Below are 25,690 nucleotides of genomic sequence, written 5' to 3'. Positions count from 1 at the left end.
AGGAGTAGATGTCATCAATACCGTCGCATGTGTGTTTGAAAATGTATGGTTTTTTAATGGCGATGAATGAAGACAGACGAAGACTTGGGTTCGAACTCGGGTTGACGGCTAAAAGCATTGATCTGCTTATTTAAAATTAAAATCCAACGACCACGGTGACTGTCGGTCGCGCACGCCAATTTTGAAAGCCCAAATATTCTTCTGAAATACAGACCGCGCGTTGGCCCGTTACGGACGGTATCTCACAGCCATGTAACTCAACGCATGTGCCACATATTATTATAACCATTTTTTCTTACTCGAATTTCTTACTCCAAAAAGTTTTTTTTTTGTTATTTCTCAAAAAAGCGCGATGCTGTGCTACGCTATCCATAACGAACTGTCCACTGTCCAGTCCTTGAATTTCCTTCGTAACCAACATCCATGTCTTCCGCTCTCTGTTTTCCGTCACTCTCCTTTTCATCTGCTCACCTCCATAAGCGAGGCCCTCTCCGGCGAAGAATCCCACCTCCATTTCTCTCCATCAAATCCTCCATTGACGAAGGGAATCCCCCCACACCCACGAAGCTTAAGAACTCCACCAACAATGCCAAATCCGGTTCCTGGGTCAGCCCGGATTGGCTCACCTCTCTGACTCGCTACATTACCCTAGGGCAGGGCGATGACTCCGGCATTCCAATAGCAAGTGCCAAGCTCGACGACGTTTCTGATCTTCTGGGCGGTGCTCTTTTCCTCCCACTCTTCAAGTGGATGAATGATTATGGACCGATTTACAGGCTCGCGGCTGGCCCTAGAAATTTCGTGGTGGTTAGTGACCCTGCCATTGCTAAGCATGTTCTCAGGAATTACGGAACCTATGCCAAGGGGCTTGTTTCTGAGGTATCTGAGTTCTTGTTCGGGTCTGGTTTCGCGATTGCTGAAGGCCCGCTTTGGACGGTAATGTTTTCGCTAACTGTGGATGAACAAATATGAATTAATAATTCTTCATCATATGTTGCATTTTAAATTGCAAAGTGGAACTATTAATTTACGGTTAAATTATGATTATAGTATGTGAACATTGTCAGTTTTTAATGTCTCCTTCTTCGAAATTTCATTTGTTAGATGTCAACACTTGTAAAATTCTACTTTGACATATACATAAAAGAAGTTTAAATAGTAACGAAAAATTGACTTTGGCAAGCCGTAGTCACTAGATATTCAAGTGTCGCACTAACTTCTAAAATGGAACAAAGGAAGGTACGGCTAAAAGCAACAAATATTAGGGACTATAATTATAATTTAAGTTGAATTATTTATTATATTATTTTTCAACTATATTTACCCGCTGGGGTGCGTTATGTTCATATTTCATATTGATTAATGGGTACTATAACGAAAAAATTGAGGATTTCTGTTTGTAACGTTAAATTATTATCTGCCTCAAAACGTTATTGCATAAAATTACGAGCAAAAGATTAACTACCTGTATCACAAAGTTGCTTCTTTTCCGTCAGTGCTTGGTGTGAAAGGTTTTTAGTAGGTTCCAGTTGGAAGAAGTATATGGAAAATAATCTTGTAAATGGAGTTTTGGTGGGTGAGTTTTGGAGCATGAATAAAGAAAAGGGAAAATCCTTTGATGATGTTGGAAATTGTGTACTTTTATGCATTCAGACGTGCCTTTTCTTCCTCTCTGATTCAATCTTTTTACAATTCTGATTATTAGTTGAAATTCGCTTTATATGGAACTGAGTTTAAAGCCATTGAATTATGGGAGAAAGCAAAAAGTTTTAAACATATTGGATATGCACGTTTAGCTCAATGTGATCCAATCATTCAAATTCCTCCATGAGTCTCACTGGACCTCGGATGTTGTATTTTATACTAGGTTCGCCGTAGGGCTGTGGTTCCATCCCTTCACAAGAAGTACTTATCGGTTATTGTTGATCGAGTATTCTGTAAATGTGCCATGAGATTGGTGGAGAAGCTGCAAAAGGATGCATTAAATAATAATTCTGTTAACATGGAGGAAAAGTTTTCTCAACTAACTCTTGATATTATTGGTCTATCTGTATTCAACTACAGTTTTGATTCTCTCTCTGCTGACAGCCCTGTGATTGATGCAGTTTACACTGCCTTGAAAGAGGCAGAGGCTCGTTCTACTGATATTTTACCATATTGGAAGGCAGGTTCCTTATATTGTTCTGCTTATGAACACCATTTTTTCCAACTCATTTTTCACTTTTGCTTTTTGTTGTTGCAGATTAAAGCTCTGTGTAAGATAATCCCAAGACAGATAAAAGCTGAAGAAGCAGTTACTGTGATCAGGAGAACCGTTGAGGAACTAATTGCCAAGTGTAAAGAAATTGTGGAAACTGAGGGTGAGCGTATTGATGAGGAGGAATATGTGAATGACACTGATCCAAGCATCCTTCGTTTTCTGCTGGCCAGTAGGCAAGAGGTCTGCTCTTGATAGCTTTTGAATTTCCATTCATCACTGACATTTTGCAATGTTGTTCAAGCATTTGTTGTGCTATTTTAGTTCAGAAGTACAATGCCTCTTGTGTGCTCTGCGGTCAGATTGCTACAGATTTTACTAGATATTTCTCAGATTATTGCCAAGTACAACAACTGTTCACAATCTTGTTCTGTGAACAGTTAAGTCTTAGGTATTCTAAGTAACTCATCAAGGAAATTATTTCATGATTATGGAAAAAGTCCCATCACGTGGTGAGCTGAGCTGAGATTATTACAGTTTTTGGTCATGTTGTGAGTTTAATATACTAATAAGAGGAAAGAAGCCTTTCTTTTTTCCCTCCTATAAAGTTTGTTTTCTACTAAAAATCAGACAGGAAATAGCCAATGTTATTACAAAAGGAGGCTGACGCTAGTAGGGATATATTAGGAATATTAACAGTGATATATTTGTAAGTTACTTGAGAAATTTGTTAGAGTTGAGTGGCTACAAATTGAGCGAATTTGGGGATTCAGGAGTTCAGAATCTGGAGGGCAGTTTTGGGAGAGTCTGAGACTCTCTCAAAGTATTTGGGATTTCGTAATTATTTGGTATTTCGTAATTTTCTTATATCAATGCTATTATCTATTAATTTTTATTTTAATTTTGGGTTCCTACCGGAGGCCAAAACATTGGGATTGGGACACGTTGTGTCTATTATCATATTTTAACTGAATGCTTAATTCTCCCTAAATTTGCTACATTCTTCATATGACTTACTCGTGACATTGAGAAATTACTGATCCTTTGATGATCTGTCACGTTCTGTCACTGATACTCCTTTTGTGTTGTTTAGGTCTCAAGTGTACAATTACGAGACGATCTCTTGTCAATGTTAGTTGCTGGACATGAAACTACCGGTTCTGTTCTGACTTGGACACTCTATCTTTTAAGTAAGGTAACCTTGTCATTTACATATATGTAGGAATTGACAGAGTAACTTTCACCACCTTATTGATGCTTGTCCCTGGGTAACTTTTTCTTTCTTTGAAGAGAAAAATTCATTTTTTCCCGTTACTTAGACCAGTGAAGTTAATTTTACCCCGAACTTTATTTTGTTAAATTGAACTCTAAAATTGAATAAGTAGTATAATTAATACTTTTTCAAAATTAAATTATTAAGTCACCTAGGAACCAACTAGTAAACTACATAAACGTACAAAACAGCACAGATCGCTATATTCTAAAAAAAGCCATAGAACACCCAAAATCAAGTCATATATAATACATCCACAAAAATATCCATATCTAGCTATAAAATCAAACAAGTCAAAGAAAAAGAAAGTACCTGAGCTTAACATTAAGGCATCCAACAGTACTAGAAAAATTAGTATGCATAAAAATAGTCTCGTTGAATTATAAGAATGCCTTTAACTAGCATAAATATTTTAAAATATGAAAAAATTCAACAAATAAAGGGTATTAACTCCACCACTTATTTAAGTTCATAATTTTGTTTGATGAAATTAAAATATCAGGGTTAATTTTGGCTCACCAAGGTTAAAAAAGTGAAATTTTCCCATCCTTTTACTATGAAGCCTACCTATAATCACCTATGGGCCAAGTGTGGTGGCTTGGCTTGGCTTGGTTGCCACGTGTCAGTCATGATCAATCAAATGTCCCTCTTTCTTATAATAAATGAGAGGCATGAATGGTTATGAAAATGGTGAGGAAAGATTTTGGCAATTCACCATAATTTATGTGTTTGTAGTTTTATTTTTTTGCTAATAATAAGTTAACAACTATATTATCAGGTACATAATTTGAAGGAAGTTGTGACTGGGGATCTTTTTGTTATGAAATTGGTTTTTTTTCCTCTTCTTTTTCTGGAAAAGGCCAACTTTCATTAAGAAAAAAAGAAGAATATAAAAGGAAAAAAAAAAAAAACAAAGAGAAAGTCTAAACCAAAAGGACCCTTTATATAGAAAACTGCTCCAATTGTTAAGAATAAGAGATAAAGGCCTCACAAAAATCTATCAAAAGGCATTGAACCTAGAGGAGGCTAAACCTAATCCAAGAACTTTCTGGTGCTCTAAAAACTCTCCTATTCCTCCCAAAAGCCACATATCAGTTCACTTCAATATATATGTCTGCCCGAGCGTGTATGTTGACATTTGCTTTGCAGCATCTTGAACATGTTCATCTCTCTGCTCTAAGTTGATTGCTTTCATTATAATTTTCCCAGTGGCTCAATTTTTTCTTTAGTAAGTTGTTTTTCAGTATGATTTATTTTATCATCATGCAAAGCAGGATTCCTCATCATTGATCAAGGCACAAAATGAAGTTGATAGAGTCTTACAAGGAAGACCTCCTTCCTACGAAGACACAAAGGAACTTAAATTTTTGATGCGTTGTATCCTTGAGTCAATGCGGCTTTACCCACATCCACCTGTACGTTGGAATAATTGTTTCTCACCCAAGTGAATTATGACATAAAGAGAAAAGAAGGAGAAGTATGAATATTTATTCATCATTCTGCTAATCTTGTTTTTATCTTAATGTTCCTTAAACCTTTCAAGGTTTTGATAAGAAGAGCTCGAGTTGCTGACATACTGCCTGGAAATTACAAGGTTAATGCTGGTCAAGATATCATGATTTCAGTATATAATATCCATCGCTCTTCCCAGGTACATACCTCAAGGGTTATGTTTCAATCTTTGTGTTAGATAGACTCTTTTGTCCATTCTAGTTTAAGCTTCACAATAAAAAGTTAAGAAGATGCTTTCTGCTGTTAAGTTGGTATATTGGTAGTAGCTGTTATAACTCAGTTGAAGGTTTTTAAATATTGTGCTTTCAGGAATGCTTACACTTGCTTCATCTAACAGACATCACTTTTGATATCCAATTAGTTAACTGTTTTTCTTAATTAACTCTCCTGAAATGATGGCTTCATATATGTTGCACTTTGACATGGCATTCTGTCTTTCAGCATAAGTGTTATCCTGATTGTAAATTGATAGTTCCATAACCATGAACATTTGAGATTTTTTTTTACCAAATTAAATAACCTAGTAATAATAATCTATTAGTTATTACCATAATTTTTTTCTGAACGAAAAACAAACTTTTTAGATGAAAAGATGGAAAAATGTTCAAGAATACAAACTTCAAAGGGAGTAAAAAGAAATCCAAAAGACTGAGTCAAGAAAAAATCTTCAAGTAGAAAAATTAGCTATTACCTTAATAATTAGGAATTGAATGATAAGTTATGGTTTGAATTTGAGCGATGGAGGGAGGCTTTCAAGGATGTTTGAAATTATAAGTGAAGTTTCTTGCATATTTGTGTGTACATTCTACCACATGCCATCCTTAGAACTCACAGTAAATACAAACAAGACATTAGGAAAGGAATCCTTTTCCCAAAATAATCTCAAAGAGAAGTTTGTTCATTACAAAAGTCAAATCTACAATGCAAAAATAGTAAAACAAGCAAAATCAGTAGAAAACTGAATGCAGAAAGAACATGCATTCTTACCAAATATTAAGTAAAAATAATTTACTTTGTCTTTCGAGCATTCTCGATTATCTTTTTGTTGCTAGTTTGGATATATATTTTTGACATAAGGATAGTTGAACATGTTCTTGCTTTGTAAAGTTGTGCAATATCGTAACTCCTATTTATGTTTCAAGGTTTGGGAACAAGCAGAAGAGTTTATACCTGAAAGATTTGACTTGGAAGGTCCTGTGCCGAATGAAAGCAATACAGATTTCAGGTACACATCCTATTTGTGTGTGGGGACTACACTGTTTTAAAAATTACAATAGGCACTTGCCAGGCGCTCAAATATAGGCATGTTTGGCGCGAGTTGCTTGACCTCAAACAAGTCATCCTCTTTAAGTCAAGCAGCCAATAAAGGTGCCAACATCCTCGAATGGTGGCATTTAAATGGCGGCGTTTAAATGTTCATGTGCAATATACACTATCTTACTTTGGCCGGCAGAGAACAAAAACCAACATTTTTTCCCATTTAGAGAAGTAATTTGTCTGATGTTCTTTCCTTACTCCTCTTCACATGGTGCCCTTCCATCACTCTGGCTGGAAAGTAACTACTGGCCACCATTTTTTCTCCTTCGTGCATATCAGTTTCCTAGAAATCCTTTGCTCCTTTGCCTTTTCGACAGTTTCTGAAAGTGATCATCCAATTACTGAATTTTAATTCTTAAAATTAGTTTGTGAACTTGATTTCAAAAGCTTGAATATTATTAAATTTCAATATTTCCGTAGTTGGACTTAATTTAACGATCTTTTATCCTCCAGATAGTATTTTACTTATTTAGTGATCTATATTTTGTCTCATTTGGACTTCTTATTTTGAAAAGAGCTTTCGCTTGGGAGAAAAAAGTGGGTAATATTTTAGATATTAGTGGCACTAATAGAGCAACATAACAATTCGATCATTTTTATTTTTGTCTTGCATTTTGAATGACGCGTGCTTTTGATCTCCCATCAGATCTAGCTACCCCATTATCCTTGCTAGTTGATAGCCTGAATAACTAAATTATACAATACAGATTTATTCCATTCAGCGGAGGGCCCCGTAAGTGTGTTGGTGATCAATTTGCCCTGCTTGAAGCTGTCGTTGCTCTTGCCATATTTTTGCAGCACATGAACTTTGAGCTGGTTCCAAATCAGACCATTGGGATGACCACCGGAGCAACTATACATACAACAAATGTAATGTTTACTACGCTCATTCAAGCATGGCTACCTTTTATCCTACATTTCTGACTTTTTTCCCCAGCAATAACCACAACTGTGATTTCTTCTAATTATTATTTCAACAATTCACTTCAGAATAGCGTTCTTGATATTTTTGGCAACCACTTTTGAAATTATGACTAAATGAAAAGAATATAATTTTTGAAAATTGTCTTTTTTAGGACAAATGATTTTATTTTTGCAACTCTGTGGACCTCAATTATGAATAATTTGTACTTATTTTCTTGAACTGATATTGCCTGATAGATCTTTCTGTTGATATTTCTGTAATTTTGATGAGTTTGTCCTAAAGAAGAATGGAGGATGTAATTGTAGAAAACTATGATTTATATGAATGATCGACACTTATGGGTGCTAATTGCAAATGCAGGGTTTGTACATGAAACTCAGCCAAAGGCAGCTGACTCCAGAATTAGCTTCCTCTGCTTCTTTAAGGTAACTGTTGAAAATGTACATAGATTCTGGTTAGGGAAGAGAGAGGAGAGAGATTGAGATTTCTATTATCGTGCTGATTCTTTTGCCTATAGACAATCACAAATGTATATTGGATCGAGTATGCAAATCTTATACACTAAAGAGTTGCATGGTCTAAGATTCTCGTAGGAATAAGAGGCTTGAGAATGAGATTATTGTGTAATGCAAATCGGCCTAAAGGATTTATTATTTGAACCTAACCCAACCCAAAAAAACTTATGCCGGTTTGAGCTGGGTTGAGCAGTCATCAAATTTTCTGAACATTCATATCAAACACTAAAAAGCCTACTCCCAAGAAAAAGAAAAGTATTAAGTGGCCTCAATTTTTGTTGGGTACATGTGGAAATGAGAGTAAAGAAAGGTTGGAGATAAATACAGGCACATGTTGAAAAGAGAAAGAAAGAGAAAAGAAAGCTAAATCAAAAGGGAAAGTAAAGCCCACCCATATTAAAATTGAACTTTTGAAATGGCCTGCCCTAACTTGTTAGAATGACCTAGATTTTCTTTTGGCCCCAAATTAAAAATTTGGGCCATGAAAACAAATTCAAAAGACTAATTTAAGAATCAAAAGGAATATAAATCTATTACACTGAGATGCAATCTAGCATCAATGGAAATGAGTTGGTATGGTATCATGGGATGTGGGGAAAAGTAGATGCCAATGCCAATGGCATATCCCTTGGAAGATGCTCAAAATTGCAGCCTTTTCAATCACTTTCTACTTTTTTCTCTTGTGCTTTAACAAAAAGTGTCCACAAACTCACTTCTTAGGTCATTTCAATCTTTTTCATTGCCTTCATAAACCAACCACATCCTATATAAAACCCAACCCAACCTTCATCATCAACTCCTCTCAAAATTGAACCGATCCCACCGCCCCGACCGCGGTGGTGGCTGGAGAAGGAAGCCAAGGTGGTTCCTGATGGCTTTCCATGGTGATGCCTCTGCTCTATATTTGCTTCAGGTCAGGTGAGAGGTAGGAGATTGAAAGGGCAACTAACATCCTTTGGCATATTTTTCTGAATCTCTCTATGCACTTTTCTGGTGATGTTGGGATCCAGGAACCTCTGAACAGGGCAAGTCAGATTATGGCCCCATCTCTCTCTTCTTTTTCTTGTTTCTTCTTAAAATTTGTAGATTGAGGTAGAATGAATTACAGTGTCCTTTTAGCAATGTATGATGGAATTTCTTACGACCTTTTGAATTAATGTGTCAGATTTCTCAACATCAATGTATGTCCAAGACATTTATGTATTGAAGTTATAAAGAATAATTGTTTACAAGTAGTAGCGTATTGAAAAAAGAGTTTGTTTGTTCTAAAAATTTCAATGTTTTATAGTCAGAATTGTAACAAATTGTTACCGTACTTGACTCTATCTACAAAATTCCCCAAGAATTATGTCATTGCAAATATTCCAAACTTATAACTGCCAAATTAAATCTCAAAAAAGAAAAAGGAAAAAAAAAAAACCTGCTCAAATTATTGAATAGAAGAATGGAATAAAGTTTCAAAGTCCTACAGCTCATCAACTTAAATTTTTGACCTTAGCACAAATGGTTAGGTATCAATGTCTTTATTAAAATCAATTTGATCAAACTAAAATATAATAAAATTTAACAATTTAAAATGATCTCAACGTTTGCTGAGCAAAATCCTAGAATTCACAAAACTGGAGGGTTAAACATCATTCTGTCAAAATTTTCTATTTATCCTTTTCGAGAGAACTTAGTTGTGGAGTTGTAGCTTGACAAAAAAATGATATTATAAGAATCAACTACATTTAATTTGGCCAACGCATGGCACGATGTGTAACTATTATTATAAATTGAGAGAAATTATGTTAAAAAAAAAAAATAACGGTTAAGATATTAGTACTTGTATAATATTTTTAATTTACTATGTTTTAAGATCTATATGGTTTAGCCATTGAACTGTAATTCACACGTATTCCTTATATGATTTAAAGAATATATAAAATATTCGCGCAACATGATGGCGAGTTGTTGACAAATAGGAAGTGATTTCTACAAAGATGAAACATAATCTCAATATTAAAGCATGTCGACATCAATTTTCCATGAATTTTTTTTCCTCTTTAGGGTTTTGGGTTGAGAAAAAGTATATAGAAGTTTGATTTCTACTAGGATGAGACTTAATATTGGAGGATATATTTGCATCAACTTTTCTTTGGTATTTTTTCCCTCTTTACTTTCTCTATGTTGTTTTTTCTTGAAAAAAAAAAGTACATTAAGCAACTAAATTAAACAAGCATATCCAACCACTAACATATATAATCAAGCAAAAAGGGGGGAAAAGTAGTTACCTTAGGACTGAAAAAGTATTTCTCTTAAAAAACTACAAGATTCATGTATTACACAAAAGGTTAAAAATCAAACGGTACATAATGAAAGTTTCTCCAAGTCAAAATCAGAATGCCACTTGATAAGTAATAATACATTATGAAATGACTTTTGAAAAAAAAAAGTGCTTTTTCAACAAAAAAAAAGTAACCTTTTTTCTCATTCAAAAAAAGAAAACAACATTTTCTATCTTTGGGAGATCTGAAATTGATGAGAAATGATTTAAAATTTCAAGATTTTAAATAATGAAAATGATTTTAAATTTTTAATTGCATTTGAAATCAAGTGGATTGAAACATTAAGAGTAAAATTTCTTGTTTGAATGTTCACGAAAAATAAAAAGATAATATAATATTTTACTATTATGTCCTTATAATTTAGCATGATATTATATTAATAATAAAAAAATATTTTAATATGAAATAGTAATGTGTCAACCACATAAAAATGAAGTCATTTAATCAAATAAAGATACTAAATTATACCTTGCCGATAAAATTTAAAAAATTGTAAACAAATATTAAAAAAAAAAACTTAATGCTTTGTTTGGTAGAGTTTCTCAAGTGATGTAAGATAATAATTAAAAGTATTTTTTTTAAAACAAAATCTATAATAGATTTTGTAATAAATAATTTTTTAAAAAAGAAATGAATTGCTTTAAAAATCTTTCTTGAAGAAACTCTTCTAGGGGGAATTATCTAAAAATGTTAGAGGGAAGACGTGATTGAAAAATTCTTGTATTTTCAAAATATTTATTTTGGTTCTTATTCTTCTAAAAATGATCATTCTAGTCTCTATTTGTAAAATTTTAACACAAACTTTACATATACTGGAAACTCTTTAATATAAAATAATAGTTATATTTGAAAAATATATATTGAATGTAGTACCGTGTTGAAATTGTGGTAGAAAAAATGAGATTAGAAATAAAATTAAGGGGTCAAAATAATCACTTCAAGAGTACATGGACCAAAATGAATATTTTGAAAATACGTAGTCCAAAATGAATCAAAGTTAAAAGTATAGAAATCACAATTAATTAGAGTTGAAAATACAGCAACCCAAATAATATTTTAACCAAAACTCTTTTATTTGCCATAAAGATAAAGATAAAAAAATAAAATAAAACTGGAATTTTAAATAAATAAATAGATAAGACAACAAATTTCGTATGTATAAGAAACCTAAGGAGTATTATTATTGAGGACTTATTATTAAACACGATCATTCATGCATGCAAATTGTTCAAAAGTATTATAGATTTACAAATATCTACATTCTCGTTTTCTTGTTCTAAAACGATAGTATCGAGGATCGTCTGATTTTCTCCATTCATAACTCTTCCCTCTTCTAATTCTAATCATCGACCATTTTTCAACCTGCAACAAAACAAAGAAAAGAATAACGAATATAAACAACTCTCGACTGATTAAGTCATGCATATCTCGAGAAAGAAGAAAATTAAGCCCACCCCTCTGACAATGATGCGGTGGGAAGCTTGCTCAAAGTGGATAGGTAATTGGTAAATATCCATTGCCCAATGAGTTCTTTTTGGTAATTTTGTAGCTGGATTTGATCTTGTTCTAATTCTATAATACACAGCATCTCTCTTTAACCCCATCAATTCTCCATCTTCATTTCGAACTGTATATGAATTCCCTCTGAATTTCCAATATCCTTCTCCATTCCCCACCATTATAATATCCTTTGCATTATTATAATTTCCCTTCAAATCTTTCTCAGAACGCACGAAAAAATACCAATCTCTCAAATTAGGGTTGCATGGCACTGACACCAACGACACACAATAATATTTCAAGAATTAGGGTTTAGATCACAAAATTCAAGAATTAGGGTTTTTGAGAAGAAGAAAAAGAAGAAGAAGAAGAAGAATTTAATGAATTAATATATGATACCGAAGCGATTGGGAGGCGTTTCGAATAACTGAGAAAACTTTATATCGCGAATAAATCCTCCGGCTGATGCGTTTGGTTTCTCCGAAACTTTGTTCCTCAGAAAGTGCGTAAGGATAAGTTCGTCGCTCGGCTTAAATCGGTACCCTGGCGGTAATCTTGTCTGAGATTGGGCCGCCGCCTCCACCGCCGCCGCAGCCGCCGCCCCCATGCCTTCTGATCCGATCGAATCCATTTGTGTAAAGATTTGGAGAAATGGCGGGCGGTTCTTCCGTTGTAGTGAAGACTGAACTTCCTTTTATAGTGTTCTCTTGGGACGACGAAATTATTTTATTATTATTTTTTCTTTTGATAATGATGGTAATGATAAGCTAGAATTAATAAATAAATTTAATTAAAATTCGTCGCGAATAATTTAATATTATCTTGATGTACGAATTAAAATCTTTGGTATTTCATTAATTGAAACTTTCTTAGTTGGGAAATTTTGTATGTCTAAAAATACCCAAGAAAAAGAATTGGATTTTTTTTAGTTTTAACATTAAGCTTTTAGTTCATCTCAAAAAAAAAAAAAGCATTAAGCTTTTAGTTTCATTTGATGGAGTTCATATAAACCAATAAATAATAGAAGTATGGGTAAAATATATTTTTGGTTCGTGATGTTTGGACTTGATTTCTATTTGGTCCTAAGTTTAAAAATAATCACTTTTGGTCTATGAAATTTAAGTGTAGTTTTAATTTGATCTTTAAATTTCAAAAGTGACATATTTGGTCCTGGAATTTGAATTTATTGTCCCTAAAGTTTGAGTTTGATTTCTAATCGATTCTTAAGTCGAGTTGACTATTAGTTGACGTAAAAGAATGATGATGTGACAATTAACATGTTGCTGAAGGGTAGATTTGCATTGGGTCAAGGACACGTGCCACACAATGTAGAATAGATTAACATATATTGTGTTGCTTGTTCATAAAGTAACATCTACTTCGTAGGTTTTCATGCGTATGTGCACGTTTGGTGCCCCTCCTCTTCTTCAATTACCCTCTCCTAAGTGCCGCATCATTTAAAATAAATATATGGGGAGACTTATAAAGTTATCCTAAAGGAGAGAATTGGTTTTTTAAAAAAGTCTTTGTTTTTGTAAAATACTTGAGTTCGCACTATTAAATATTTGACAATTTATTATTATTTTTAAAAAATCTTTGTTTTTTATCTCTCTTAGTTGTCCAATATTTAATGGTGAGTGAGGAGGGACAAGGTTGCTCATGGAGTCAAGTATTTTTCGAGGGAGAGATGCAAAAACAAAGTTGTCAAATATTTAATGACGAGGAGTAAAAAGTTCCTTGTTGCTGTGGAGGAAGGTATTTTCCTTTCTTTATTCCTCCTCCGAATCCCAAAGAAATGAGTACAAATTTCAAGTTTTTTTTTTTTCTTTATACTTTTTTCTCCTATTAACTTTTACTAACGTATTATGTCAATAAGTTTATATCAAATATTTGAGGAAAATTTAATTGACAAAGAACTTTGGAGCTAGTCTCTCTATCATAGTTGAGAGCCGAGCCGAGCCGGGTAAAACAAGCTGCCACTCCTGGTTGACTAAAGGACATCTATCAATCAAGTTCACACTTTTTAGAAATCTCCTTAACGTTCTTCCTAGAGAGAAATGGTCGCATAGTCGATGACGGAACGATTGGCAATTGCATTGGCGCCTCTCTAAACCATCATCATTGAAATCTCTCGTTACATACGTCCATGGCTTTCACGGGGAGCTTTTCGAGAGCGGGCATGCTTTCGCCGCAGACTCTGGTATTTCGCTCGCCATCACCACGCACCAAGAACCAAATTGGCGTTCTCAGAGCGCATCTGAGTGAAGACGATGACCCTTTGTTCCTCAGTGCCAAAGAAGCTGCGGCTCTCCGTGTCATTGAGTCCCACCGACCGGGTATGTTCAATTTCACCCTATCATCTCGCTCAGACATTTCGTCGAACAGTGCGTGTGCACTTAGCAAATAAGTAGCATTATGTAGCAGAGCAATTTACTTCCTTGGTCAGGGCACTGCGGCCTTGAGCTTTGACACAAAAAAACTAATGGAGGTTATATACTCTTTCTTCATAAGATTAAATAATATATAGCTTGAGCCTTGAAGGCTCCGTTTCTGCAATTTCCACATTTCCTGAACATAATTTCAAAAACACAAATTCAAGATACCAATAAACTTGGAGTATATCAAAGAAAGGGTAAATTTAACGACAGTCGCCCATAGAAAATCACTTTAGGATACAATGGTCATAAGATGTCTTACAGAATGAGCAGCAGCAACATCAGGCACCCTTTTATTCAGTAACCTTTTCCACGTTTGTGAATAACTTGCGAGGTCCTGTCTTTGGAAACATTCAAGAGTAATTGACTTAGGATATTAGAGTACAAAGTATAAATGGATTATAACCAAAAAGGAACAAATCCCTTCTTAGTGATTTGGTATGTCATTTCTTTTGATAAATGCCCAATCATACTCATCCTGTCCACTCTTCTCATTGATGTGTCTTGCACAGCCTTATGTTGACCAGAAAATCGATTCTATTTTCCGTCTTGGATCATACCTCTTCCAATTAAATTTGAATGGAAATCTTGTTCGCGTTGCTCACTCTCTCTCACTTTTTCTTGAAAAGAAGGTACTTCAATAATTATCTTCCTGGACTTTGCTATATGCCATTGAATATCAATCTCCATGGTTGGCCTAAGCACCTTTGATAACAAATGAGCTAGCCTAAGCACTCCCAAGGAATCCTCGTAAGGAAATCTAGACTAACAATTAAAATTGATTCTATCAGTGTATCAACAAAAAAGCCAAAGCCTTGATTAGAACAACTCCCTGAAAGTCATTTACTGACAAAAACAGTAACCTACTGGAAATTACAAAATTATCCTGTAATATCCTACATCTACATCACTCATTCCTGATGAAATTTGAGAAATAGTTTCTTTTGTCAAATTTGATCTGCCATTAGTTCACCATTCTTTTAAGAATATTAAGAAGAAGCATGTCAGATATAATAATGGTTGTGGGTCTGGCGATGGTCACTGTCACCCATTGGCTTCTCATCACCCCCAAAAGCCCTAACTTACAATTTGATAAATGGCAGGGTCGCTATCACCAGAAAAATCAAGACCACCAGCATTTTGAGAATCAAAATCTACAATACAATAGAATCCCAACAGAAGAGAAGAGAGGGAGACAGTGTCGATTAAATGAGAAAGAGAGTGAGAAGGAGGGAGCGCGATTCACGTGAATGGTGTGGCCATACTCTTTGCAGCTTCTTCCAATAATTTCTCTAGGGGGAAGCGTCGATTAAGAAACAGAGAGGGTGGGGGCATTGCTGGATTGTGGAAGAAGTAAATTGCTCTGCAACATAAATAAATTAAAGAAGGCCATATATTGCTCTGCTAACATTCCCAATTCGTTATAATTCTGCTGTGGCTTATTTTTATATAAATGAAGGAGATGATTGTGTACATCTGTTCGACAAATATTTGTATGCAGATCCCCTCTTTGTTGATCAATATGCTGGCTGTTTGGTTTCTCCTAATCTTCAGATGGAGCAATGCTCTCACCACTATTGTGTTGCAACTAAGTTCTTAGATGATAAGTTACTTCAGAAAGTAAAACATATTAATGATGTTAAGCAGGTATTAGCAAATAATTACAAGAAAGAAGTCAGAACTCACCTTAGAACCTAACAACTCATTAGTTTTTCTAACGCTTCTCTTATATGTGCAGGTTGTGTTGCTAACAGATGGAATGGATACTAGACCATATAGGCTTCATTGGCCCACATCGACAATAATATTTGACATATCCCCAGACAACGTTTTCAAAAGAGCAGCTCAAGATCTGCAAGGTTTTTTCTCTCCAATTCGTTATATGAAGAGATCTATGTCTGGCTTTTACTGTTAATTATAGCTTTACATTGGGCTTTATGAGCTATCCAATTTATCGACCATATAGTTCTCTCAACTTCTAAAAGTAAAACACGTAACTGAGTTATACGTGTTCATGAAATTCATTGCAGCTATATGGTTCTTGGAGTTCATTGTAGAATATGATCTGACGTTTCTTGAAATTGATTAGGAAATGGGGCTAAGATTCCAAGAGGCAACTTTTTCTGTCATGTCCCATTCGAGTCCCAAAATATACAGCAAGAACTTTGCACTAGAGGTTTCCAAGGAGACCAACCGAGTATATGGGCAATGCAGGTAATGAACACTCTTGTTTACCGAATGAAAGAAATGAAATTTTGATTACAGTAGAGATGTGGGCCGAAATATTAAAGTGCTTCAGATATTACTATTTACTTATTGTATTTCAGGGACTGCCTATTAAGACTTTGGTAGATTTTGAAGATATTATGTTCATTGTTAGTAGCATGGCTATGAAAGGAAGCCTTTTCTTGGGTGAATTACCTTCTTGGTTGGCTGAAACTGAAATTAGGTCCATGGTTAGTTTGCTTTAGTTTTATTGAGGCATATTCATCTGTCTTTCAATTGCTTCTCTGCCTGTCTAAACATGTTACCATTTGTTTGATTCCTATCAGTCTAGTACAAGTACTGCGAAGTGGATGGACAAAATTTTTATGAGCAATGGGTTTCGGGTGAAAACAATCGTCCTCGAGGAAGTTGCAAGGAGATTAGGCAAGGAATTGAGATCGGGACCCTATAAGAATATTCCATTTGTTGCAGAACAATTACGTTTTTCGGACGACCAGGTAGAATAGTTTGTTCCTGCTGCCTGTTTTCTGGGCTCCTGCAAGCATTCTAAATCTAGTTTGATTTCAATGCTATTCTCTTTGGATTGATTCTTGGAGAAGTGGTCTTTCAGCTGTATTCTTTAATCTTGTAGTTGTTAACGCTTTGATTTTTATCTTCACATAAATAAGTTCTCTTCATTTTCTTTATTAGTGACTGATATACGAAATATAATCATTCTCAGATGGAAACTTGGAGGAAGGAATATGAGAGGATTGAAGACGGAGCAGATGAAGAAGGGTTTGAAGAACTTTGATTTTGTTCATAAAATTAGCAATTTTAATTTTGTTGTTTCATTTTTGCTCGTAATTCCCAATTGTAAATATTTACAGTCCATTCCATAATCCGGTTTAAATGTGCAAATCTAGAAGACGACAAAAAAAAAAGTGATATCTGATATTTATTAAAAAGATATAATTTTTTTTTTAATAGTTTCTTTTAACACATCTCGTCTAAGGTAATGGGTAACTCATCCTAAAGATAACATAAATTTACTATGTAGTTAAAAAAGTTTACAATTTTCTCGTTTCAAAATTTAATGTGACTACTTAAAAATTAAATTCTTACAGCTCACCTGTTGAACTAAAAAACAAGTTTAATATGTATTTAAAAAATTTACAACTTTTCATTTTTATCAAATATAATGTAAGTGGGATTTTTTGGTGTATTTTATGTTATGTATTTGAGCTTAAATTTGGTTTTTTATATAAAAAAAAAGTTTGAATTATACTGTTCCCATAGAATTTCAATCTTTTTGCTATATTTTAAAATACATTTATTTTTTGCTATTTAGGTAAATGTCTATTCCTTTTCGAACTTATAATTAGTTGATAAGTTGACCTCTTCTACTCCTAGTTAATCACAAATTAGGAGCAAAGTACATCTATATTTATTTTTGTTCGAATAAATTTTAATTTAGGTTATGTTTAATTAGATAACCATTTTATTTCTAATTTTCTATTTTTGAAATTTTAATTCTCTTTTTTATTGTTATTATCTACATTTTTTAAAAATATTCTCAAAATCCAAGCAAAGTTTTGAGAACTCAAAATTGGTTTTCAAACCACTCGTTTTTGTTTTTAAAATTTAAGAGCTCAAATTTATTTTTAAGACAAGTAAAAGCATACTAAAGATTTTTTTTAATTACAAGTTTATTTCTTTTAAAATTATGTCTTCTAAAAGTGACTATTAGATAAAAATTAGTATGGATAAAGTTTAACTAAACCATAATTGAAAATTTAAAAACTTAAAGGTAAGATTTTTAAAATTACAAAGAAAAGCAGAAAAATTAAAAATGATAGGGACAAACTTTCAAAAGAAAAAAAAATAAAGAAAAGTTAAGCCTTGAGATGAGCTGATTCAGCCATTACATCTTTGATGAAGAGTGACAAATTGAGATGAGAAGATCCTCCATTTTCCATAGCTTTTGCGGCCATTTTCCCCAAATCTTCAGCTCTTCTTCTCTCTTCTCCTTCTTCTCCACCATCCATCACCATCCCAATTGCCTTCTCAATTTCCTCCTTCTTCACCATTACTCCCACTCTCTCCTCTTCCCCCCATCTCACAGCCCTCTCCACCGCCGCCCCAATCCTCACTCCAATCTTCAGAACCTCCACCACCAGCTTCTCGTTCAAGAACTGCTCTGCAAACTGCGGCCACGTGATCATCGGCACCCCGCCGCAGATCCCCTCCACCGTTGAGTTCCACCCGCAGTGCGTCACGAACCCTCCGATCGCTGGATGCGACAGAATCAGCACCTGCGGAGCCCACCCTCCGATGACCAATCCCCTGCCTTTGATTCTCTCCTCAAATCCCTCTGATACCCACTTCTCCAGCTCCTCTCTGTTCTTGATCACCCAGATGAAGGGACGAGCGGCCGATTCTAGAGCCAGCCCAATTTGGATCAGTTGTTGAGGATTCATTCGACATAGGCTGCCCAGACACACGTAAAGGACCGATTTTGGGTCCTTCGAGTCGAGCCAGTTCAAGCAATTGCTCTGTTTTATTGATGCTCTGTTTCCCCTCTCGTATTTGTCTGAACTCTTTTGGTTACAGAGCGAAACCGGCCCAACGCACCAGATTTTCTTGTTGATTGCTTCCTCGTACTTCTCGGAGTATCCTTTTTCGAGCTCTGTGAAGCTATTCACCAAAACCCCATATGCTCCCAACTCTGCCTCTGCGATTTTGTCTCGAAAATCGTGGAAATCAGGGGACTTGATCAAAGATCCTGGGAGCTGGGATTTCGTAATTTCGATCTCATGAGGCAGTCCCGGGACCAGAAATGGCTTGGAATCAGAATCAATGGAGGTGTGGGGACTGTGGAGCTGGAGATTGTGGGAGCTCAAGAGCGAGAAGCAGCCAGTGCCATGGAAAACGACTCTCGGGCATCGGAATCTGCGGGCTGTTTCGGCCGTCCAATACAAATACTTATCAGAAAGTATGCAGGTGGGAGGAAGAAGATGAAGGTCCAAGAACCGCTCCAATGGCTGCTGAAGCAAAGACAGAGCCTTGTAGAATTTCCTGAGAAGGGCACGAGAAGGCAGAGCATCGAGATTCTCGCAGCCGATTGGGAGGCCAACTTCCAGGCAAGGGAACGGGATTTGGAGGAGCGAAATCGCGAGCTCTGATTGCTCGGCTCGAGCGAAGAACTGTTCGAACCTGAAAGAGCAGAGCAGAGGCACACAATTTTACAGTAAAATTAGAAGAAGAAAGAGAAAAACTTAAATTTTTCTTGTTGGTTGTGTGGAACCTGGTGGCATTATATGGAGTGGTGACGACGGTGACATGGGCACCGCGGCGGGCGAGAAGAGCGGCGATGTCGATCATGGGGATCATATGGCCTTGGGCCAAGAGGGGAACTACAACAAAGTGGGGCTGAACCTCATCAACCTGGCTGCAGCCGGCGGAAGCCATCGATGGACTGAAAACAGAGGAAAATTGAGACGAGCTCTGTTTTTGAAGCCGACTTTACTAATACATATTTAAAAGTAAACCAAAACACAATATTTTTTTTTCTTTTTTTCTTTTCTTTCTGAAAGCCACTCATCAAGAGTTGTTAATGTATTTTCTCGCGTGTAGTTTGGTCTATATATATATAGTATTATATTTTATTTTGGTGGTTGTGATTACTGTTTCAAATAGTTTTTATCATTATTCAGTTCTCACATTGAAATGATAAGGACCTAACAAAACTTATAAGATAACTAAGTTACTATTTTCCTTGACAATTGATTTTGAGATGAAATCTCGTAAATGTTGATAAAGTATTAGAGTTCAAAAATTCAAACGAGAATTCAATTTAAAAATAGGATATATACGATTATGAATGTCGACAACTCACCAGTGAATAGATTGATTTAAACGAAGTTATAAAAAGATTAAGTGTAACGAGATACCGAGGTAGGTTTATTGATTGGTAATTTTTCTTCTGATTATCGTCTTCGCAGAGAAGTTTTTAAGGAGCAAAATTTGAAATGGAGAGGTTTAGTGGCCTTGTTACCTACAATAAAATATTTATAATGTCTACTAACAAAAAGAGAGAGAAACAAAGACATATTATTAAGTAAAGTGTGAATATTAGGGTTAAAAGTTCTCCGTTAATGAGTAAATGTTGTTAATGTCATCTAATAACAATAGATAGTCTTATTAAACAACAATGTTATTGAAGTTACGTATGGATCATCCCAACTTCTAATAAAATACTTCGGCAATTGACAGTTTTGGATTGTTTTTGTAACAATAAGCATGCATGATCATGATGAGATATGATCGTCACCCTTTAGTCCAAGATGAAACCAATCAGCTACGTCCACCTAAATCGTCACAAACACTTATAGTCCCTAAAGGAAAGAATTGAATAACATACAACAAATACCTTATTAAACCTGAATGAACCACCATTTAATAAAAAAAAACTTAACTAATGGATTTGGTGGGATGAATTTGAAAAATTTAATTCATATATGACATGTACATAAATCACCTCTAATTTATATTAAGACTAAAAATATAATTTAACTTAAAATGATTGGGTTATTTTTAACAAAATCATAATATAAAAGTCAGTTTTAATATAACATAATGGAATTTAGAAAAAGGTAGTGGAGATGGAATAATGATTATATATATAGACTGATTTACTAAGTCTTTTTCTAACCTTTTTTTTTTTTTTCTTTTCTTCTGGTTACCAACATAGCAGAGAAAAATGAGAGAAACTTCCATACAATTTCATAATCAAGACGTCATAGATCTTATCTTAGTTTTGAAATCACAATTTCAAAAAGCAAAGAAAAATCAAGTTGTGTTGTCTCAATTTTTCTCTTTACCTCCCTACTTTAGTTTTTATAACTATTGTGTTATTGCTTAAATAGTATATTATTTTGGTTTCTTAATTTTATTTTTATTGAAAAATAAGGTACATGGAATATGACTGGTTATTGGTATTTTTCATACCTGCATAAGTCATAAGTTTGTGATTGTAGATTTATAGTGATAGGGGTCATGGGGAATTAGCCCCAATAGAGACCTGCCCCATTGGCCGGGGAAGGAATTTTTTCCTATTTCAATTTTAGAGTGTAGGGTCCTTGTCCCCCGCCCGATCCCTACGTAGTAGCTATGAATATGATATTAAATATTTATCGACATTTTCATTGATATTTTCACGTGTACATGAGTTTGACATCGACATGAGGGGTTGATCGATATTTCTATAATATTACAACAAAAAAAAAATATCCACAAAATATGAAAAATACAACAAAATTTTATCAATATAGACATAATATATTTTAAAACTATTTAGAAATATCTATTGACATCGAAATTTAAAACATTCGCTACAAATATTTGAAACATATATATATATATATATTATCCGTAAGTGTTTGGACCAACTTTTTCTCAAATCATAATCATGAGGATTGAATCCATTTCCTCTCAATAACATTTGGTTCGAACTTTTTTTGTTGGGTGGGAATGAGCCAATTATTACTCCTAGAATGGCTTTCTTTGTCCTTCGATATTCTTGAGTATGGCTCCTTTCTCTTTTCAAGAAATAATTTTTCTTATTTGTGATTCTCATGCACCTCATTTCCTATTCCTACTCGTGCTTGGAGAGAGAATTGGCAGACTCCCCCTCCCTCATTCTGTCCTCTTTTTTCTGCATCAATCCTCATCTGGAACAAAAACCGTCAGAAACAACTAGCGATGAACCAAGCCATGATGGTTTCATAAGAAAATGCAAATATTATCTTGGTCCTTAAATCTATGGTACTTATTTAATTCTCGTAATTTTTTAAAATATCTATTTTATGACTCGTTTGTTAATGTTCTCGTTTTCTGCTGTTTTTCATTTTTTGAGAAACAGACATCTTTGGTAACCAATCCCGTTGAGAAACGTTTCTTTTACAGTTTCTGTTTCTTTATTTTGTGTCCAGACGCCTTCTTAAGTTAAATAATATATTTGTCTCACGTTTCAACAAAACATTCAATGGTCTGGTGGTGCATATGATCACTGGTGATGCATATGATCACAATTATATAAGAATTACAGAGTTTGGACATATGATCACTAGTGGTACATACGATCACAATTATATAAGACGTTCAGAGTTCGACCTCGAAATTTTGTGACTTTTTATTTTTTTTGTTTAACATCCGTTACCAAACAAGCTTAATCTTTCTTCACGGCGGAGGCATCTCTTAGGCCCATAGGATGTTATTTGAGGTGATGTTAGTGAAACTTCTCTTCCAACTTCACTCAACACACCTGATACTCAATTCGTAGTTGAAAAAAAAAAAAAAATTCTCTATTTAACCGCCGCGAAGAGTTCATCTCCATGCCATAGCTTAGAGAGTTTTCTTCTCTGCTCCAATGGCTTCCACTAGTACTACTCACTTCGTCCTGTTCCCTCTAATGGCACAAGGCCACATGATTCCAACCGTAGACTTCGCCAGGCTACTCGCGCGCCGCGGCGCCATCGTCTCCATTCTCACCTCTCCCCACAACGCATCCCGCTTCCAAAATCTCCTCGCCAGAGCCCACCGATCGGGCCTCCAAATCCATCTCCACCTCCTCGATTTCCATGTCCTCCAATCCGCCGGTTCCCCTCCCGCCTGCGAGAATCTCGACCAGCTCCCTTCCTTCCATTTGGCCTACTCCTTCCTCATCTGCCTCGCCAATCTACAGCCCCAAACCGAACAAATAATCCTCAATTTAACCCCTCCTCCGACCTGCATCGTCGCCGATCTCTACCTCCCCTGGACCGCCGACGTCGCCCGCAAGCACCGAATCCCCTGGATCGCCTTCCACCCGGGCTCCGCCTTCTGCCAGTTGATCTGCGAGAAGACGAAACAGAAACCCACCGACGATTTCTTCAAACGAGTGGAGGCAGCCAAGAGGGGCGCGTACGGGATGGTCGTCAATAGCTTCGAGGAGATGGAGAGGGATTATGTGGAGGAGTACGAAGACCTAACCGGAAGTAGAAGAACGTGGTGCGTGGGGCCGGTTTCGCTCTGCAATTTGGACGAAAACGACAGGGCCGAAAGAGGCTCGCAAATTTCAAAATCAGGCGCCGATCGGTGCTTGAAATGGCTGGATTCGCAAAGCCCTAACTCGGTGCTCTACGTCTCCCTGGGCAGCCTCAGCGATCTGCCGGTGGCGCAGATGGCGGAATTGGGGCTAGGTCTGGAGCAATCGAGGAAGCCATTTGTGTGGCTGTTGAGGGCGGGGAGGAATTTGGGGGAAGTGAACGAGTGGATCTCGGGAGAGGGTTTCGAGAGGAGAATCGAAGGGAGAGGGATTGTGGTGAGGGGGTGGGCGCCGCAGCTTCTGATTCTGTCGCACCCGGCCGTCGGCGGGTTTTTGACCCACTGCGGATGGAACTCCGTTGTGGAGGGGATCGCCGCCGGCGTTCCGATGGTTACTTTGCCGCTGTTTGGCGACCAATTTTGCAACGAGAAGCTGGTGGTTGAAGAGCTGAAGATTGGGGTTAAGTCGGGGAAGGGAGAAGGAGAGGATATCGGAAAAGAGAGGGTCGCGGAAGCCATTAAAGAGGTGATGGAGGAAAATGGGGAGAGGAGGAAGAGAGTGAGAGAATTCAGTGAGATGGCGGAGAACGCCATGGGAGAGGGTGGATCTTCTCATCGGAACCTCTCGCTGCTCATCGAAGAGTTTCGAAACTGTGAATCCAATTAATTTAATTTTTGTTTAAATCCTAATTTCCTTAAATCAATGTATTGTTTTTCAAAATCTTTATCTGGTGTTTCTATTTTTCAAAATCTTGATTAGGGTCTACTTTACTTTTGGTCGGTGAAATAAACTCATATTGGTAGAAAATAAGAAAAAGTCCATTTTACACCGTGTTTAGTATAAAAAAATTTACAAGGATAAAAATTTAGAATGGAAATTAGAACAAACTAAAAAATTTTGCAATATGTTTCTTAAAAGTGCAGGAATAAAATACAACAAATTAATATTAAAGTTATAAATTTCAATAAATCACAAATTGTCACAAAATAAAATTATATGTCATTCAATTGAGGTCGAATTAGAATTTGGCTAGTGTCTAGTAAAAGTTATACAAATAAAAATTGACTAATTAAATAATGTCATATGTCTATCTTTTCGTCATTTGAGTTGGACCAATCAAATTGCATCACATGCATGGCATAAATTGGTCCATTAAGATTACGCTATGTATGACATAAGTTGGTTCAATTAGAGTACGCCATCGTGGTATTTGATCTAAAATAAATAGGTTGGATCCAAACCCACCTGAGTCCATAGCAGACTGTATAAATAGATGTGGTCATTCACAATTTAAATCATCATCAGATCAAAAATTTTTGTCAACCATAGGATCAAAATCTCTATGCTCATAGGATCAAATATGAATGATGAAATCGTCCATCTCGATATATTAAAAATGATAAATTTGAAAAATGCTGTTAAAAATGAAATGTCACACAGTTACGAACTGAAAAAGAGAGGATAGTTTTTACACCTCCTTTAGTGAACTTTTTTGAATGATAGGAAAAAGATATCTTTGTTCACTAGAGAAAAACTTTCTTAGGATAAATCGGATAATGTTTGGAATCATTTAATGGACAAAAAAGCAAAAATTTAAACAAAAAATTTATAAATACAATTCTAAGTTCTAGATAAAGAATTCCTTTAATTCAAGAATATCAACATCATAAGGTCGATGAAGATCAACTATATATATATATATATACACACACACCCACGTGGTAGCTGAAAAGGATTTAAATCTTTAATAATTTTCATATGATCATTTTGGAGAATATGGTGGATAGAAAGTACAGGAGATGTGTCGCTTTGAGTTTGAATAGTATTGTTTTGTTTGTACATATTCTGTAAAAGGGAAAAATATATGTTTATTTTTCTTGTGCTCACCACTGGCACTGCAAATTACATAGATTCTTCTTCCCACGTTTTTCAACGGAGGTCGAAGGTTATGCCTGCACGTGTTTCGCGTGCGGGAATTGCTTAAAGCTTGGTCCCTAATATTTTACCATTTCCATTACCTTTTTGTTTCAATATTTCTGTGGTAGTACGATTGGGATTGTGCAAAGCTGGCATGAATTTTGCTTATTATGTTTAGTTTGAAAGTGTCACATTATTCACGTAAATATATATATATATATATATATATATATATATCCTTTTGAAAAGGTTATTCACGTAAATGTAAATGATATGTAGTTAAATATCACAACATTGTACTCCACCTTTAGCACCAATGTTGGGACAATAAATAAATAAATTTCTTTGAAACTATGCCAATTGAATGTGGACAACAAATAATATATATCGGTAACTTACTATTTTTGAAAGTTATACCTCGTGAACTAAATGAACACAGAATTCAAATCCTAAAAATGTATTTTACCGTGAAATATATCA

The 25,690-nt window shown here is 35.3% G+C and overlaps 3 protein-coding genes and 1 pseudogene across 3 annotated transcripts; 3 read left to right on the top strand and 1 right to left on the bottom strand.

Moving 5' to 3' along the window:
- The first annotated feature begins 331 nt into the window (after positions 1-331).
- On the top strand, positions 332-8,971 carry LUT1 (Cytochrome P450 superfamily protein). The gene is made up of 9 exons (XM_022288189.2): positions 332-936; positions 1,868-2,164; positions 2,243-2,440; positions 3,291-3,392; positions 4,745-4,885; positions 5,014-5,121; positions 6,125-6,207; positions 7,007-7,169; positions 7,585-8,971. The coding sequence occupies exons 1-9, from the start codon at positions 424-426 to the stop codon at positions 7,651-7,653; spliced, it is 1,674 nt and encodes a 557-aa protein (XP_022143881.1). The 5' UTR covers positions 332-423; the 3' UTR covers positions 7,654-8,971.
- Positions 8,972-13,573: 4,602 nt separating this feature from the next.
- Positions 13,574-17,193, top strand: LOC111013567 (O-methyltransferase 1, chloroplastic). The gene is made up of 7 exons (XM_022288034.2): positions 13,574-13,902; positions 15,503-15,648; positions 15,740-15,860; positions 16,091-16,215; positions 16,329-16,457; positions 16,554-16,724; positions 16,949-17,193. The coding sequence occupies exons 1-7, from the start codon at positions 13,713-13,715 to the stop codon at positions 17,018-17,020; spliced, it is 954 nt and encodes a 317-aa protein (XP_022143726.1). The 5' UTR covers positions 13,574-13,712; the 3' UTR covers positions 17,021-17,193.
- Positions 17,194-17,969: 776 nt separating this feature from the next.
- LOC111013662 (UDP-glycosyltransferase 73D1-like) lies at positions 17,970-19,858 on the bottom strand. The gene is made up of 2 exons (XM_022288152.2): positions 19,514-19,858; positions 17,970-19,422 (listed from the first exon to the last, which is right to left on the bottom strand). Exons 1-2 carry the CDS (start codon positions 19,675-19,677, stop codon positions 18,102-18,104), a joined length of 1,485 nt encoding a protein of 494 aa, XP_022143844.1. The 5' UTR covers positions 19,678-19,858; the 3' UTR covers positions 17,970-18,101.
- Positions 19,859-22,220: 2,362 nt separating this feature from the next.
- Positions 22,221-24,015, top strand: LOC148213340 (UDP-glycosyltransferase 73C5 pseudogene; annotated as a pseudogene).
- Positions 24,016-25,690: the final 1,675 nt, after the last annotated feature.

The sequence above is a fragment of the Momordica charantia genome (genome assembly GCF_013281855.1).
Source record: "Momordica charantia cultivar OHB3-1 chromosome 1 unlocalized genomic scaffold, Mcharantia_2.0 BLBB01000001.1, whole genome shotgun sequence".
NCBI lineage: Eukaryota > Viridiplantae > Streptophyta > Magnoliopsida > Cucurbitales > Cucurbitaceae > Momordica > Momordica charantia.
The sequence above is the reverse complement of the archived record's forward strand: the minus strand, read 5'-3'. Positions and strand labels throughout refer to the sequence as shown.

Bases quoted from the DNA above. Each gene is read 5' to 3' on its own strand.
- LOC111013567 (XM_022288034.2), top strand. From the start codon at position 13,713: ATGGCTTTCACGGGGAGCTTTTCGAGAGCGGGCATGCTTTCGCCGCAG. The intron at 13,903-15,502 runs GTATGTTCAATT...ATTTGTATGCAG, and splicing joins CATTGAGTCCCACCGACCGG to ATCCCCTCTTTGTTGATCAA. The intron at 15,649-15,739 runs GTATTAGCAAAT...TTATATGTGCAG, and splicing joins ATATTAATGATGTTAAGCAG to GTTGTGTTGCTAACAGATGG.
- LUT1 (XM_022288189.2), top strand. From the start codon at position 424: ATGTCTTCCGCTCTCTGTTTTCCGTCACTCTCCTTTTCATCTGCTCAC. The intron at 2,165-2,242 runs GCAGGTTCCTTA...TTGTTGTTGCAG, and splicing joins ATATTTTACCATATTGGAAG to ATTAAAGCTCTGTGTAAGAT. The intron at 6,208-7,006 runs GTACACATCCTA...TATACAATACAG, and splicing joins GAAAGCAATACAGATTTCAG to ATTTATTCCATTCAGCGGAG.
- LOC111013662 (XM_022288152.2), bottom strand. From the start codon at position 19,677: ATGGCTTCCGCCGGCTGCAGCCAGGTTGATGAGGTTCAGCCCCACTTT. The intron at 19,423-19,513 runs GTTCCACACAAC...CTGCTCTTTCAG, and splicing joins ACTCCATATAATGCCACCAG to GTTCGAACAGTTCTTCGCTC.